This window comes from Eublepharis macularius, chromosome 11, assembly GCF_028583425.1.
Source record: "Eublepharis macularius isolate TG4126 chromosome 11, MPM_Emac_v1.0, whole genome shotgun sequence".
NCBI classification, from domain to species: domain Eukaryota; kingdom Metazoa; phylum Chordata; class Lepidosauria; order Squamata; family Eublepharidae; genus Eublepharis; species Eublepharis macularius.
Window position 1 is genome coordinate 95046792 of NC_072800.1, and position 16873 is coordinate 95063664.

Consider the following 16873-nt stretch of genomic DNA (forward strand, 5'->3'; position numbering starts at 1 on the left):
AATGTTAGAAACTGAAAAAATGGGTGGGAGCGTTAAATCCCCCCAAACACAAGAGCATTGATACAGGGGCGCCAGCAAAGTCCCTGCTCCTCTGCAGGGGGGGGGGGGCCTGCGGGAGTCGCCACGGCTGACGTTGAGGCAGTGAAGCTGGGGAGAGGCAGGCTGGGGGGGAGTGGCCCCCACCACTGAAACAGGAAGGCCTGGTTAAGCAGGCTGGGGGGGTGGGGGGGATGTCCCCAGTGGCAATTCTCACGGGTCCCTGCTCGTAGTCAATGCACCTAATCCTGAGCGTGTAATTCTCTGTGTGGCCAAATCTGCGGATACGTAAATCCAGAGGCTGGAGCTACGAACAGACAAATCTTTCACCAAGCCTGAGAAGAGCAGGAAGTGTTTGCAGAAAAGCCTGAAATCTTATTGAAAAGACCCATGAGGAAGTTAACCCCCTTCAATAATAGGATCAGCGCTGGTAGCTCCAAGGAACAAATGCCCTCCGCGGCCTCTTCTTGGTAACAACCACCATCTTGCCATTTGACGTCTTCCTTTCCGTTGTTAATTGTACTTTGCTCAGTGAATGTCCTTGCTGTCGATTATATTGCATTTTACTTGCATTGTGTAATCCGCCTTGGATCTCAGGGAGAAAGGCAGACTATAAATAATAATAATAATAATCGGCAGCCATCACTGAGTGACTTGATACTGCACAACTTGTATAACTCACCCAGGCCTGACTGCTGGATACTGCTCAACAGCAGCCACTCCATGGAAGCCACCATTGTGTAGTGGCTAGAGTTTCAGACTAGGGTCTGGAAGACCCAGATTCGAATCCCCGCTCTGCCATGGAAACTTGCTAGGTGACCTCAGGCCAGTCGCACACTCTCGGTGTAACCTACCTCACAGGGCTGTCGTGAGGATGAAATGGAGGGGAGGAGAATGATGTAAGCTGCTTTGGATCCCCATTGTGGAAAACGATGCAGTAGAAATGATATAGCCAAAAATGGGGGCAGATTAAAAGATACGTTGAGGGGCGAGTGGGAAGGAGACGGAAAAAGTGAGGAAATGTGAGGATGTGGTGGGGGCTGGAGGGAAGCGGTCAAAAGGGAATGGTGCACTGAGGGAGACGCAAGGGGAGAGGGGGGGGGCTCCCTGTGTGTCCTCGCAGGTCCTGCGGCCTCCTACTGTGCCGAGCAGTTGCCACTGCACCGCACAGCCAGCCTTTTCCTGGGTAGAGGCTTCAAGGGAAGGCTAAAGATGGGGGCCAAGGAAGAGGAGGAAGCAGGAAAAGGGGGAGGCTGCAGGGGCTTTCAGGAAAGGAAGGAATAGTGGGGGAGGGAAAATGAGATGCCCCCACTAGTCCTTGCAGGTTCCCCCCCCCCCCACCATAAGAACATCAGCAGGCCCCGTTTGTCCCTTTAGCCCAGCCTCCTGTGGCCAACTAGTTACGCTGGTGGGCCAGCAACAGGGCATCCGAGGCCGAGGCCCTCAGCCCTTGACCTAAGCCACGTTTGCATAATCTGCTGCACGGTGCAAAAGGCAAGCGACTGGTTTGTATCTTGCCACTCCAACCAGCAGGTACGATGCCTCCCGCCAGCTACAGCCCCTGTATTTTGAAAGCGCTGCGCCTCTGGGTGTTAGCTGGGGGGGGTTGTCTGTTGCCTTTGTGCCCTTTTAGTGTAGGCCTCCCAGCAGCACGGGCTGCCCAGTGAAGCAAGCAGGACGCCGGACTGGACGAATGCTGAGACTGACCCTGCAGGGCCCTCGGGATGCCTTCATGCTTGCAGCACAAGACGGCACGGGGGAGTAAGTGGAAATAAAGTCCTTGAGAGCAAACACTAATTTCATTGACACGTGCAAGTGTTTTCTGTATTGGCGTGATTTTTATTTATGTCAAGATCCATTAGGCTGGTTTTAAATAAAGGTCTTAAAAGGTAACGTTGAGCGATTCTTGGCTGGGATACAAGGTTTCGCTCGACACCTGGAATAAAAAACTTCCGCCCTCTCTTCAGTCAGAGGGCTGCTCACCTATAAGAGGCTGGTTATTAGAGAGAATAATCTCAATACAGCCTGGTGGTTTAGTGGTTCACGTATTGCTTTGGAACAGACAAGGAGACGGAGTTTCCATGTGCCTATTTTTAAAGTAACCCCCCCGGCCCCCATGGGATAATACCTGTAACACCACTTCAGTTCTCGCCATTCTGCAAACTTGACTACCCCCGTTTATCGCGGCTTCCAGATACATGATGAGCAAACTGAATACCACCAGACCCAATACCAGTCCCTGTGGAGCCCAATAACTGACTTCCCTCCACTGTGTGATCAGTCCATTAATGCTCAGGATTTGCTTCCTTTTTAATCCAGAATAAGGATGCTGCACATTTTGCCATGAATATTTTCCACAGATGAACTTGCTGCGTTTGAAAGCATTGATCAGATGTGAGCCGATCTCCTTTTTTGATAATTACTATTTTGGTGGATCAAGGGAATGCTGTGGACAGAGTTTATCTTGATTTCAGTAAGGCTTTTGATAAGGTTCCACATGACAACTGTTGTTGACAAGCTGGCTAAATATGGTTTGGATGCTGCTACTGCTAGGTGGACTTGTAATTGGCTGACAGATCACACCCAAAGAGGGCTGGTCAATGGTTCCTCATCCGCTTGGAGAGGAGTGACCAGTGGAGCGCCTCAGGGATCTGCCCTAGGTGCTGGGGTGTTCAACATCTTTATAAATGACTTGCATGAAGGAACATTAAATGTGCAGGCAATACTAAATTGGGATAGCAAATACAGTAGAGGATAGACTCAAGATTCAGGATGATCTTGACAGGCTGAGAGAAATGTAAAGTTATGCATTTGGGTAGAGAAAAAAATCAAAGGTCTAATTATAGGAGGAGTAGGGAAAAAGGAAGGCCTAAAACGAGATGGCTGGACTCAATAAAGGAAGCCACGTCCTCCAGTTTGCAGGATCAGAGCAAGTCTGTTAACGATAGGACATTTTGGAGGTCTTTCATTCATAGGATCACCATGGGTTGGAGGCGACTTGACAGCACGTAATACACAAAAATGATAGGATGGAGGAGACTTGTCTTAGCAGTAGTACATGTGAAAAGGATCTAGGGCTCTTACTAGATTATACACTGAAAATAAGTCAGCAGTGTGAAGCCACAGCTAAAAAGGCAAATGCGATTTTGGGCTGCATCGACAGAAGTGTCCAGATGGCATGCACTTTCATCTGCTCTGGTTAGACGTCACTTGTTCAGTTTTGGGCACCAGAGTTTAAGGAGGTTGTCAGGGTGGAACGAGTCTGAACCAGAGCAACGAAGCTGGTGAGGGGTCTGGAGACCAAGTCCTCTGCAGAAAGGCTGAAAGAGACGTGTATGTGTAGCCTGGAGAGGAGGCAACCGAGAGGCGGCAGAACTGGGCCAGGGGATCAAGCTGATTAAATGGGCACAGAGAGCAGCACGGCTGCAGCGGAGCCATAAGGAAGAGGAAGGTCCAAGCAAAGGGACGCGGGGAGAAGTTCGAAATCACTGGGCATCCCATTTCCCACCCCAGGGGAAGAGCTTCCTACAACCTCAGGAAAAGTATCACGGCATAAGGCAGGATCTTGCTCTCTCCCTGCCTGGTGCTGCCCACCAATCCTTGAGGAAGCAGATGGAGGATTTGAGTGAGATCAGGCATAGCATGAACACCATGCTTTTATAAACTAACTTATAAAACGTTCGGTCTTTTCACCGCCACTATTCTTGTAATACTTGCTTTGAGCCATAATGGCACAATTTATGCGCTGGCTGAACGTGCGGGTTCCATCTGCCTCGCTGCACGGCTTGCAGTGCCCCTCCCGCTCATTTCACCTCCCCTCCTCTTGCTTACTGGCTGAGGTTGGGCCAGTGGGGCAAATTAAAACTGAGATTCACACAGACTAACTTGTGAAGAGAAATGGGAACACACAAACGCTGATGGACCTGAGCAAGACAGAGATTACAGCAGCCCGCAACGGGCCTTTTACAAGTGTGGGCGTTGCCACTTCCCTCCCCCCAGAATTCTCTCTGATCTGGTCACTGGATGTCTTGAGTGGAGCAGGTGGTGCCAGGGCTGCACCTGGGGGGGGGGGGGCTGAACTGCCCCACCCCTCTCTTTGCCTCTTGCTCTGCTGAGGACAGACAGTCAGAGCCCCCTTCGCCGAGCAGTGCTACCCCTTGAAGGTGGCCACAGGCAGCTGCCGTTCACTGGCTAGCTTGCTGCTGCTGCTGGATTTCTTTCTCAAATGTATTGCGGGGGGGGGGGGGGATTGCTCCTTCTCCTGCTATTCTGCTACGTGGGCTGCAGCCACCCCCGTGGCCCTGTTGCACTTGCCCTGGGTACAGGGGTCTCTGCATCTCATTGACTGTCTTGCTCCTCTCTGCAGTCCTCTGAGTGGATCATTCCCTTTTACATTTAAAAATTCCTTGCCAAGTTCAACAGCCACTATCTTCTCCAGTCTCTCAATTTATTGAAAGGCTGTCCTCTCTCAGCCAGAGGCATCACTGCGTCACCCCGAGCACCAGCATCTCCCCCCCTCCCCTCCCCTCCCCTCCCCTCCCCAATCACGCCTCCTGCCCCCCCAAAGTGTTCCCCTGCCCGGCCAAGTGCTTCTTTGCTAAACTATCCACTAGTCTGGAAAGTGCCCAGAGTGTGACTGTAGTAAAACTCTTGCCTGTTACAGGAGTGTGGCTCAACAGCACAGGAACGGCAGTCCCCTGCAGCCAAGGCAAGCACGGTCTCCTCTGTCACTATGCCAGGTGAGGCTGGGTGGGGTTTTGGCCAGCAAGGTCAACCTGCAGCACAGACGCAGCTCTGGCCTCCTACAAGCCAGAACCCTTTCCTTGGTTTGAGTTGTGAGCGTGTGCACACACTTGTAGGAAAGCACACTGGCCTCTGAGCTCCCCCAGCACTGAAAAGTCCCTCCAGTTGCCGGGCTGGTGCAAATTAGAGCTCCTGACTGCAAGACTCCCTATGGATCAGGGCCCTCGAGCTCAATCCCTTTGTAGCCTGCTTCCTGCTTGAGCTTTGACAAGGTTTCGAGGGGCACCTGAAGGGGGGCGCAGGAGAGCAGCAGCGGGTGCATCTGAAGGAAAGGGTTCACGTTCTCGCCCTCCTCACCATAGCAGGGCAGCAGGCGGCTGCCACTGTGTGCCACCTGGTGTGCCTTCAGCTCCTTCCTTTGGCTGAAGATGATGCCACACTCCGTGCAGGGGTACACCCTCTCCACTGTGTGGGTGAGGTGGTGCGTCCGCAAGTTTCCTTTGTACTTGAAGCTCTTGCCACACTCCAGGCAGGTGAAAGGGCGCTCCCCAGTGTGGATGCGCCGATGCTTCATTAGGGTGGTTTTCAGGTTGAAGGTCTTCCCACACTCGCCGCACACGAAGGGCCGCTCCCCAGTGTGGATGCGCTGGTGCGTGATGAGGGTGCCCTTGCGGTTGAAGCTCTTCCCACACTCCAGGCAGGCAAAGGGCTTCTCACCAGTGTGGATGCGTTGGTGTTTGATCAGCTCCCCATTGTGACTGAAACACTTCCCACAGTCGGCACACGCAAAGGGCCGTTCCCCGGTGTGGATGCGTTGGTGCCGAGTGAGGTCCCCATTGCGGCTGAAGCTCTTGCCACACTCGGAGCAACCGAAAGGCCGGTCCCCCACGTGGATCTTTTGGTGCAAGATGAAGGTCTTCTTGGCACAGAAGCCCTTCCCACACTCACCGCACACGAAGGGCCGCTCCCCCCGGTGGATCTTCTGATGGGTGATGAAGTTGGCCTTGCGGTTGAAGGCCTTACCGCACTCGTCGCAGGAGTAGGGCTTCTCGCCTGTGTGGATGCGCTGGTGGAGAATGAACGTCTGCTTGGAGCAGAAACTCTTGCCGCAGACGTTGCACTCGAAGGGCTTCTCCCCCGTGTGGATGCGCAGGTGGCGCATGAGGTCTCCCTTCTGGCTGAAGCTCTTCCCACACTCTGTGCAGGGGAAGGGCTTCTCCCCCGTGTGAACCCGCAAGTGGGTGATCAGATTCCCCCGGTGCTGGAACCGCTTTGCGCACACGCTGCAGGCAAAAGGCCTGTCGGCCGCGTGACTCTTGGGCCGCTTGGCTGGTTCAGAGGCACTCTGGGCTGGTGGGCACAGCTTCTCCCCAGCAGTGGGGGATCCTCTGGGAGCAGTGAGCCTGCTGGAGTCCGGGAGGGAAGAAGCAACTGCCCTCTTCCGGAAGAGCTGCCTGCCGGCTTGCTCATCTGCAGCCTCCGTTGGGCGCTGACTCAGCTCCGTGTGGGCCCCTGTGGGAGAAAAGAGGAGACGGAGGAGGGTCAGGAGCAGCCGGAACCCGAGGGCTGGCGCCAGCAGCTCGAGGAAGACTTTCCCGGCTGGCTCAGAACGGTCCAAATCATCTGTTTTCAAATTCCTGCCAAAATACTAGAGCCCATGCCCAACCGTGGGACGGGGCTGCCTGCAAACTGCATGTTTATAACCAGAAAATTTAAAAAAGGATCAAATAATTCACGTGGACATACACTCCAAGTCTTTCCTGACAGCAAATCCAAAGCTGTCAAAAGTCCTTATTTAAGTACCTTCCATTCTCTGATTCCAAACATCCAATATGTGGCAGAGCTTGTCCACAAAGTCACAGAACAGAAAGTGCTCAAACAGAAGAAGGTTCTTGCAGCTGTTTTCCAGCATACACCTAAGTGTATCTGTAACCTCAGAGAACGGTAGGAAAACAATCCCAAACTCTTCACAGAAGGCAGAGAGACTTTGATCTATGTCCCATACTGTGTCCAGCCAAGCTTATTTATTTATATAATTTATATTCCACTTTTCTCACTGAGACTCAAGGCGGATTCCATAGTGTGAGATAAGTACAATCAGTAAGCAATGACAAGGGCAGGCATCAAGCCTAAGGGGTCTTCCTCAGACAAAAGAGCAACCCCTGAGGAAGGATCCCCCCCAAAAAAACCTTTCAAGGAAGCCGTTTCCAGGGGTGAAGAAGCTCCAGCTCTCCACCCTGCACGTTTCCTCCTGGAAGCTTCTGCTTTTCCTCTGTATCAAACTTGAACTCGGTACTCTGCTGTACCAGGAACAAAGCTTACCCTCCTGAAGGATGCTGGGGGATGCTGCCTGACCAGAGCGACACTCCAGGCCCTCCTCTTCTTCCGGCTCCATCTTCACGATCACATCCGGTCTGAGGTCAGCTGCATGGATGGGGGGTATGCAAAGCAGTGCAGTCCGTCAGTGGAGCAATCCAAGATTGGGGGAGGCTCAGATTTACTCATTTCTTCTCCAGCCTAGCTCAAGGAGAGCCCATGCAGGGAAGCGACTCCAAGCCCGAGTTCCCAGCCAAACTCCAGCCGTGGCAGAAACAGCGGGTGATGGGGGGGGGGCACTTACAGCCCCCTCAAGTGGCTGCGCTTTTGAGCCCTGCAGCTCGATGCTTGTGGCTGCTTGCCCAGTAAGCCACGCGCTTGTGAACATCTTGGGACAATTATTTGGGAGATGTGGCCACGTGGCCTCCCCACCCACGTTGTACCTGTGTGACTGGGAGGGAGGTCAGAGCTCTGGAGGAAGCGTATAGAATGGACTTGGAAAGGGCGGCACGCTACTGGGAGTGCTGAGGGAGGGGCGAGAGCTGCCCGACAGACACTTTTCTGCAGCTCTCTCTGGACACCACATCTCAGCGATGTTTGAAAATGAGCCCTGAAGGCCCAGTTGTTCTCCAGACGCTTCTGCAGTGCGCCCACAAGGGCCTATAACGGCTGCCCTGTCCCCAGAACGTGGCACTCGGGGCACTGCCAAGAAGACCCCTCGTGGAGGCTCGGCAGGGGCTGACTCACAGGCATCTTCGTCGTCACTGGAGTCTCCCTCGTGGTCACGCCAGGGGCAGCCATCGTACCAGTCGTCCTCCGGCTCAGTCTTGATCATTCTCTCCTCCTTGATGCCTGAAACAGAACACAAAATCCCACGTCAGCCCAAAGCTGTACAGTAATTCTCACCTTCAGCAAGTGTCTCAGCAGGGCAGGTGGCCCGCATCCCCCGCACACACCATCCAAGGACTGTTTGCTTCTGGGCTGCTAGGAGCTGCCCCCCCCGCCCCCCACAGGTTGCTCTGCACGGGGCCTCTTGCTGGCTGGCCCAGCTTTGCAGTCTTGGTCAAGGAGGCGACTGCCTGTGACTCGCTGGCCCAGCTCACCAGTCACGGGGGGAAGCGGGCCCTGTCCCTGCAGCTCCGCCGGGCCTTGCGGGTCTCCGAGGCACAACTCTTCTTCTGGCTCCGCTTTCACTCTGATCTTTGTGGCAGCCCAGCCTGTGGCAGGAAGGGGTGAAAAGCAGAATCCCTCCAAAGCCAGGCACACCTGACGCGTTTCCCAACGAAGCACATCGCCCCCCCCGCCCCCCCCACACACACGGGAGGCAGAACCCCACGGCACCAGCTGAACGGAACATCTGCTTGGGTCTCATGCCGTAATCTGGCCACTAGAACCTCTCCACTCTGACACAAAGGAGACACGTGGCTGCAGCGTCATGCAAGAGGGTGGCTGGAACGCCCGGTGCGCAACTCACTGCCACGGCCTGCAAGCCACCTTCCCTGCAACGCCCCCCCCTGCGAGGAAAAAGCAGGCCCACGGCAGCTCAAGGGGGAAGGCTGCGGAACTGCCTCTGCCTGGGGCAGGGCTCCCTTGGCATGCAGGCTTAACCGGAAAAGGGAGGCTGCGCCAAAGAACCATCAGTGAAGGGTGCCACTGCACAGAAGGCCCCCCCCCGAACTCGGACGTGGCCCAACCTTCCCCCACTTGGCACACATCCTACACCCCAACACAGCACAGGGGTGGGGCAACTTGTGCTCTGCACAGCCAAATGTGGAGAAAGGGGAGCAGCAACGGGCGGGACGCAAACGGACCCCCTTGGGCCCTGCGTGCCCCTGGAAGAAGGGAAGTGCAGCTCCTCTTCCCCTGCAAGCCCACAGGGCTGTGGGGCCCACTGACAGAATGGGAGGCCACGCTGACCACTCTCCTCTGTTTTTTGGGTGGCTGGGAGGGCAAGGCCCCTTTCCAAGGGCCATGCCTTCTTCACCAAGACTCACAGCTGGGCATGCGCATGGCAGAGGAGATTAAGTTCCCAGGTCCTTCTGGGCCGCTCCCCTGCCAACGTGTGGGACCGTGCACGGTCTAGATTAACATCCCTCAGTTCACCTGGAAAACAGACCCCTCCCCTGCCACCCGTAACCGAGAGCCCAGAGACCATCACGTGACTTACTGCTTCCAGCACGTACCGGAACAGCCACTCGCAGGAACCTGTTGGTCCAAAGCAACCGCTCCGCGTCAACCCTTCCCTCCGCAGGGAGCCCGCCACCCACCTGGGCTAGAGGCTTGAAGAGCCCTGTCCTCCGTCTCCTCTGGAGAGTCCAGGCCACGAGGCCCTTCCACATGCTCCTCCTTGACCAAGGCCTGGGGCTTCATATCGGCACAACCTGTCCAGCAAAGAAGAACGCACGGAATGGGACCCCTCCTCACACAAAGCAGAGTATCGGTGGCTCTGCAACCCAAGCAGCTGCGCTTCGGACCTTCCTTCTGGGCCCAAATTACCGGAATGGAGCCCAGACAAAAACAGACTGAGAGTAATGAGCTCCAACCAGAACTGGGAGAGCAGCCCCAGGAACCAAATGACCCTCCAGGCAGCCCCATTCCCACACTTGCACTGGCTCTCTGTACCTCTCTTGGCAGTCGTGGGGGCGGGGGTGGGGGTCATGACCCCTCTGACCAGCCTGCCACGCCGACTCAGAGGGAGAGCAAAGGGGGACCAGAGGGACCAGAGAGGGCCTGGCGCTGCAGAGGCACCTGCTGGCCATGTTCCAGCAGTGCCGGAGCCTGCGAGGGAGACCTTGCCACTGGCCTGGGATAACCACTAGGCCTCCACTGCGCAGGATGCAAACCTGGGCCCACAGCCCCTCGGGACCAGCTTCCGCCCCACAAGAGCAGCATTGGCGGAAGGCCCAGGCTGAGGCACAACAAAGGAGGCAAAGGGCCAGACTGGCTGCACGAAATCCCAGCCTGGCTCTAAACAGGGGCCTGAGAGCCAGAGTTCCTTGCAGGATCCAGGCCAAAGCCCAGCACAGCCTCGGGATATCCAGCACCTGCCAGCAGGGCGGCTGAGCTGAATTACTGCCCAGCCTACTGAAGCTGAGGCCTGGGAGCACTGCCTTGAGGATCAATCAGTCCACCAGGCAAAAGTCCGGCGCTCAGCTCCCAGGCACCAGCTTCTAACCTCCTATTACACCCCCAAGCCTCGCTATCCAGGCCTGAGGCCCTACTCCAGGGAAGACTTGGCCAGGCCTGCCTGCAAAGCACAGGACACCCTCGGTCTGTCCCGTCTCCTTTCTTCCGGCCAGCAGCGGCTCTGCGTCTCCGGCGGAGGTTTTTTACATCATCTACTGATTGGTCCGTTTTCGTGGAATCTAACATAAATCTTGCATGATATAGAGAAGCTGTGTATTCTCACATGTCTGTTTTTGTTATTTAGCACGTCAGCCTGAATTACTCATGGCTACAACGCTCCCGATCTGTCATTTGCCTTATATCTTGCCGTCTTAAGGCGCAGTGACCTCCAGAAATCCGTTCAACCAGCATAAACCACCTCCGGTAACTGCTGCACGGCTTCAATGCAATCAAAGGGGCTTTGAGTTTCCACGCAGCTTTTTGGCGTAGTAAGTCTTTTAAGACTGGCCCAACTGGAGACGTTGAGGACTAAATCTGGGGCCTTCCCCACGCAAATCAGAAGCTTCACCGCTGAGCCACAACCTCCCCCACTCACCTGCGCCAGGCGTCGTCTCCTTGCTCACTGCAGCCGGAATGCCTTGTGCATTGCCTGGACAGTCCTGTGGCTGCAGCCGTCCCCTGGACCCACGCCCAGCGGCCCTTTCGGACTCACGTGAACAGGCTCTGCAGAGAGAAGAAGAGGGCTCATGCCAAAGAATACAGCTCCCAGCGTGCCTTTTTCATTTCAAAAGTTCACATTCGGTGAGCAAATAAAGAGGGCAGGCAGTCACTGAGGTGCCTTCGTGATGGGAGGGTGCATTCCCTGCCGGGGCCAGAGGAGACAAGGCGCTGGAAGACTTATGAGTGGCTGAGGACTCACCAGGCAGAGCATGTCGGACAGAAGCGCTGCTTGCTGGGTGTCCCCCTTGCTCTTCCAGCCCCTTCAGGCAGAAAGCACTGAAGAGCCTCCCTTGGGACACTGGCAAATGGTGGGACTCTGTGTTCGAGGGCTCCCTCCCGGTGGCCGCGTGCCACGGCAGCATGGGCTCTCTCCTGCCTCCCCCGGTGCCCTCACTGCCCTCAGGACCAGCAGAGCGCCTCCAAACTGTAGAACGTCATCCCTGCAAGCGGGGGGAAAGAAAAAGGAGTCAGGAGGCCACCCTGCCCCTCCTGGCGGAGACAGCAAGACCCGGGGCCAGGCAGAACGGCAGTGTGGGGGGGGGCCTTTTGCCCAAGCCTGCGCTTTCCCTTTATTTATTTAAAAGCCCTTGAAAGCGGTCTTTCTACTCAAACAGGGGTCCCAAGATAAACATCACAAACTTCAAAACAACAACATTCAATCAATTTAAATGTAAATCTAAAACAAGACTTAAAATAGGACTTCAAAAATTCAATGAACACCCCTCCCCCCCCCACACACACCAAGAAGAGGGGCGGGGGGCCAATAGTGGCTTTTAAGACCTCCATGGGGGGGGGAGGCCAATTCCGGAGGGAGCTCCCAGGGGTCTCTGTTCACTTCTATACTGAGAGAAAAAAATCCAGCTACGCATGGGGCGCAGGAAGAGTGCCCTGTGCTACACAAGGAGAGTGTGGTATAATGGTCAGACAGTTGGGCAAGTCTTAGGAGATCCAGGTTCAAATCCCCCCTTGTCATGGGAATCATGGAGTTTGGTTCTGAAAATCCCAGGCCGCTAACAGTATTCGATCCAGGCCTAGGAGAAAAAACGTTTTAAAACTCCGAGAAAGCAGAGGTTTTTCACCTCTGCCCTCCCTTTCTCTTAACGCTCGTTTCCTCGGACTCCCCCACAAGCAAGCTAGCGAAAGAATGTCCCACGCTGGGACCTCGTGACACCCCAAGGCCCTTTCGCTTCTGCCCGCAGAGCACATCAGGCTCTTTCCCGCCTGAAGCCTTTCGCTTTTTGCTGAGCACGCCAGGACCACGAGTGCCGAAGAAGGCCTCTGCCCCCCAGGGAAAACTGACGAGCAGGAAGGAAGGATTCATGGAGTCCTTGGCCCGAGAGCATTCTGCCAGGGACGGACGACACGAGCGCCCGAAAGGCACCTTTGAAAGAAGGCGCCTGCCATTAGAACTCGGCTGACGCCCTGGCCAAGCGGCCAGAGAGGTCCCAGCCGGGAAGCCCCTCCTCCGCCCGGCTGAGCCCAGTCCAAGGGGACCCTTGCTTTGTCATGACTTGGGTTAAGTATTACAGCTTTAAGCGTGCCTTATATTCATAAGCTGAAAGTGTTAAGTTGTATTCTGACTTAGAGTATAACGTTAAGTATTCATCTTTGTAGAGAATTGCTTTGTGGTCCAACTCTGTTCTTTAAGCATCCTATTAAGTGTATAGTTTTAACTTTCTTAAGGGAAGGAGAGGGGAGTGTACCCGTCTAAGGGTTACCGCCGGTGCTGGGGAGCCACGGAAGGAACCAAAGACCGGCAGGCAGGATGCGGCTGGGAACTAGGCTATGTCCGCTTGCCCAACAGTGGCGTGGGGCTTGACGCTGGCCCTCAATAACATTCATCCCAACCCAGCCGGGGAAAGCCTAACCAAAAATCCCCCCAACAGCCCTCCGCCGTGAAAGTCGCTGCGCGAGCAGGTCAGACCCTGCACGGGAACCCCCCCCCCCCCCGGCCCCCGGCCGGCCTTCCGCGGCAGCCCTCTGAGCCCGTCCGATGAGAACCCGCGGAAAGCCGCCCGAGGCGCGTCCCCGGGAGCTCCTTCTGCTTCCGCCCGCCCGGCCAGGCGGCCGCTCCCCGAGGCCGAAAGCGCCATCTCCGCCGCCGCCGGGCCTGAAACCGGCCTGCCAAGGGGCCGCAGAACCGCAGTCAGCCCCGACGCCCGGCCTCGGCCGGAAGGGCAGAAGCGGTGGGGGCCGAGCTGGGCCCCGCCGGTGGCCCCGGGGCGGAGGCGGCGGCGGGGTCGCGGCAGACCTGCCGGGCTCGTTCCTGGGCGGCCTACGGGCTCGGCTCCGCCCCGCCGGGCCCGGCCCTCCCAGGGGCCCGAGCCTGCCCGCAGCCGTCACCGCAATGGGGCGAAGCTCGCCAACGCGGCCAGCCCGGGGCGGGGGGCGGCCCGGCTCTAGTTCGCAGCGGCCCCGCCGCTCCCGCCTGCGGCGCCTGCCGGCCTTCGCCCCGCTCTCCCCCCCCCCCCCGGGAAGCTCGTTCCGCGGCCCGCGGGGCACCTGCAGAGCCGCGCGGGCCGAAAGCGGCCCCGGGCCGGCCACGTCGCGCAGCCCCGCGTCCCCCGGGCGGGGTGGGGCGGGGCAGGGGAGCGCCGTCCAGCCGCCTGCCGGGGCCGCTGCCGGGCCCGCCCCAGCAGGCCGGCAGCGCAGCCCCCCGCGCGGCTGGCGGGGCGGGCGAAGGGAGCGCCGCACCGCCACGCGCCCCGGCCTGGGCGGCCGCGCCGGGATCGGGTCCGGAGCGGCCGGCCCGCGGGAGGAAGGGCGGGGGGCCCGGGGCGCCTACCTGCCTGCCCCGGGCGGGCGCGCTCGCCTCCGGCCCGGCGCGCAGAGGCGATTCGGCCGCGGCGCTCCCGGAGCGCAGGAGCCGCGCTCCCTTTGTTGTGCGCGGCGGAAAGACTACGCGTCCCGGCAGCCCCGGCCAGGCCCCGCCCGCCCGTCGCGCCTCCGCGGGCCCGAGAGCAGGCTCGTGCCCGCGCGGCCTGGCGCGCGCGTTCCCAGGAGCGCCCGGCGCGGCCTCTGCGGGGACTGCCCGGCCCCTCGGCAGGGCGGGCACAAGGGAGCCGCGGGGCCGCTTCCCGAATGCGGCGCGCTTGGGCCGGAGCCGCTTCCGAGGCGGAGCCCCTGCTTCGCACGCCGCCCGGGGAAGGAGCCCGAGAGCCGCCCCCGACGCGCCGGGGCGAGCGGGGCTGCTGCCCGCCTCCTCCCGGGGTCCCGCCGCGGCCCCCCCCCCCCGCCTCGGGAACCGCGACTAGCGCGCGGGCTGGAGCGCTGCCGGCGGGGGCGGGCCTTTGAAGGCGGGAGGGCGCCAGTCCCTCGTGCCAAGAGCCGGGGGGGGGAAGCCTCTCCCCTCGCAAAAACCCGCCCGGAACGGGAGCTGCGGAGCCCGCAGCCCGGCGAGGCGGGGCACTGCTGGGAGGCCAGAGGAGCCGCGAGCGCGGCGGCCTCTCGGCGGGATTTCCCCGTCCAAATCCGGCTCCCCCTCCCGCACCAAGCCGGGCTAGAGCCGCGCCGGCCACGGGTCACGCTGGGCCTTCCCGCCTCTTGCGTGCGCCTCTTGCGCGGCTGCCGCATCCCGAGCACCAGCTCAACGCCGGGAGCTGCGCGGTGACGGGCCTGCCCGACAGCCTCCCGCTGCCAGAACCGGGCAGCCGGCCTGCTTTCGAGCGGGGCGTGCCTGCCTTCCCCGGCAAGCAGCAGGCTGCAGCACGGCTCCGCCTCTCCGGGGAGCTGCATCCGGCCACGGCAAGCGCCCCCCGCCCATTCCTAAGAACGCAAGGCCGGAGGCCCCCTCGCCCAGCAGCGCCCAACAGGCTGCCCTGGAAGGCCAACAAAGGCGGTCGGACCCGAACAAACCCTTCAGGGGGGTCACACGTTCACATCGTTCCAGCTGCAACCCTGTTCTTTGGAGCTGAGCTCTTTGGCGGGCATCTTGGGAGGGAGGGCCAACTCCGCCTCCCACAAACTGCCCTTTTCCCGACTTTCACTTCAGTCTTTCACTGAAAATAGGCCGTGGGTCAAAGACACTTGTCATGTGTGCCTGCCTGCAGTACCTGCCAGGTGTCTGTTATGGGCAACCTATTACTCCTCTCACACACTGGAGAGTTCGGAGTACCTTTCAGTGCCTGGTATGTGGAAGTTCAGTGGGTTATCGCTGCTTTGAAGTTAAACACTCTCACTTCTGTAGCCGACGGCCTTGAGGCCAGATGTGGCTAGTCTGAATTGTATCTTCCCAACTTGCTATTGTCGTCTATCGTAGTCTAAACTCTGATACTTTTTGCCTCTGGCGTTAGCACCAGAATCTCAATGGGCTACTAACCTGGGGGTGGGACATTAACCTGTAACTAACCAGGCTTTCCCTCAATGTGTCACTTCTGCCAATTCCACTGTCTGAGCACCTTGAACCTGACAGATCTCGAATAAAAGTTACTTCAACCAATTCACCTGTGTGATTGCTGTGGAGAACTTGGGGATTTACTTTCCAAGGACTGACAACAATGAGACAAAAAGGTGCTTGGATTTACCCAGGACACAAGCCTTGAAAATGTCTGGTGGTTCTGATTCGTTTGCACTTTTTATCATTCCGGGGGGGGGGGGGGGCACCTCTCTTGTTCTCCAAAAGACAGCCAAGTGCCAGGTGCAAGTGCCAGAGGTCACTCCTTTGGGCTTATAAGACCTGCCAACTTTTCAGAAAATTACTGACAAGCTCATTTTTCTTTTGTGAATTGCCTTACTCTTGCAAACATTTTCTGATGTGCAGACCCCACAGGTGCGATTGCCCCGTGGGGTATGCACTGTGCCAGAGCTGTCTAGGAGTGCGTCAGTTTATTTGGGAGTTTGTCTCCAATACACTTTTTACTTTGCCATTATTCCTGCCTTCATTTGATTGGGGTCCCAGGTCTTGACTGGGGTCTCCTGTAATTGGGAGAATCGCCTCACACCAACCCTCTTTTAAAGCCGATCACTGCACCTCAGTAATGAATTTCACAATTTAACAACTCTTGGGGTGGATTATTCCTTTTGTTTGTCCTGAACCTACTTCTCAGCCATTTCATTGATAAGCGCAACGGACCTCTTGTGGGTTAAACGCTGGCTAAGCAGCAGGGCGCGAAGAGTAGGAGAGAAAGGAGAGCTCAAACAATGTCGTGTTGGCAGGGGCAGTGAAGCAGGTCACGGCTGTGGGCAGCACCCAGTTATACAAGACGCTCAGAACCAAGCGGACTGCAGGAAGCCCCAAAAGCCTTTCTCCAAAGGGGGCAGGTGCACGACGTGGCGGCTGAATGAGGCGAAGTCTGAGCGCGGAAGGGGGGGTGGGGGAGGCGCTGGCTGCATCAGGCCAGCGGCCCATCGAGTCCCGCATCCGGTGTCACCCAATGGCCAACCAGTTGCCACGGAGGGCCAGGAAACGCGCACAGGCCGAGGCCTTCCCCTCATGCTGCCTTCTGGCACTGAGTTTCAGGGGCCTCTGAAAATGGAGGGCCCTTTTTAGTCAGCATGCCCCCAATAACCACATTCGGTTTATAGACCACCCTTCAGGACAACTTAATGCCCACTCAGAGCGGTTTACAAGTATTCTACTATTATCCCCACAACAAAACACCCTGTGAGGTGGGTGGGGCTGAGAGAGCTCTGCGAGAGCCGTGACTAGCCCAAGGTCCCCCGGCTGGCTTCAAGTGGAAACACCGGAATCAAACCTGGCTCTCCAGATTAGAGTCCTGCCGCTCTTAACCACTACACCAAGCTGGCTCTCCTAGTGGGCGCTGAAGGACCTCTCTTCCTGTGCTTGGGGCCATCGCTACGTCCACGGGCAGCGAAGTCCACGGTTTCATCGAATGCATGAAGCTGCCTTCTCCCAAGCCGGGTGCCCTCTGGTCCGCCCAAGCCGTCCTGCCTCCCCTGACGGGCAGCGGCTCTCTGGTGTCTGCGGCAGGGG

At 57.8% G+C, this 16873-nt stretch overlaps 1 protein-coding gene across 4 annotated transcripts; it reads right to left on the reverse strand.

Annotated features, from left to right (window-relative positions):
• Positions 1-4571: 4571 nt before the first annotated feature.
• Positions 4572-13868, reverse strand: LOC129337272 (zinc finger protein OZF-like). Of its 4 annotated transcripts, none has more exons than XM_054990842.1 (8): positions 13727-13868; positions 11141-11381; positions 10817-10944; positions 9263-9476; positions 8199-8312; positions 7843-7947; positions 7102-7203; positions 4572-6291 (listed from the first exon to the last, which is right to left on the reverse strand). In XM_054990842.1, exons 4-8 carry the CDS (start codon positions 9432-9434, stop codon positions 4988-4990), a joined length of 1797 nt encoding a protein of 598 aa, XP_054846817.1. In that variant the 5' UTR covers positions 9435-9476; positions 10817-10944; positions 11141-11381; positions 13727-13868; the 3' UTR covers positions 4572-4987. The 4 variants fall into 4 exon arrangements, with proteins under 4 accessions (XP_054846817.1, XP_054846818.1, XP_054846819.1 ...); XM_054990843.1 differs by lacking the exon at positions 13727-13868 and adding an exon at positions 13444-13483; XM_054990844.1 differs by having other exon boundaries at positions 4573-6291; positions 9363-9476.
• Between the last annotated feature and the right edge of the window lie 3005 nt (positions 13869-16873).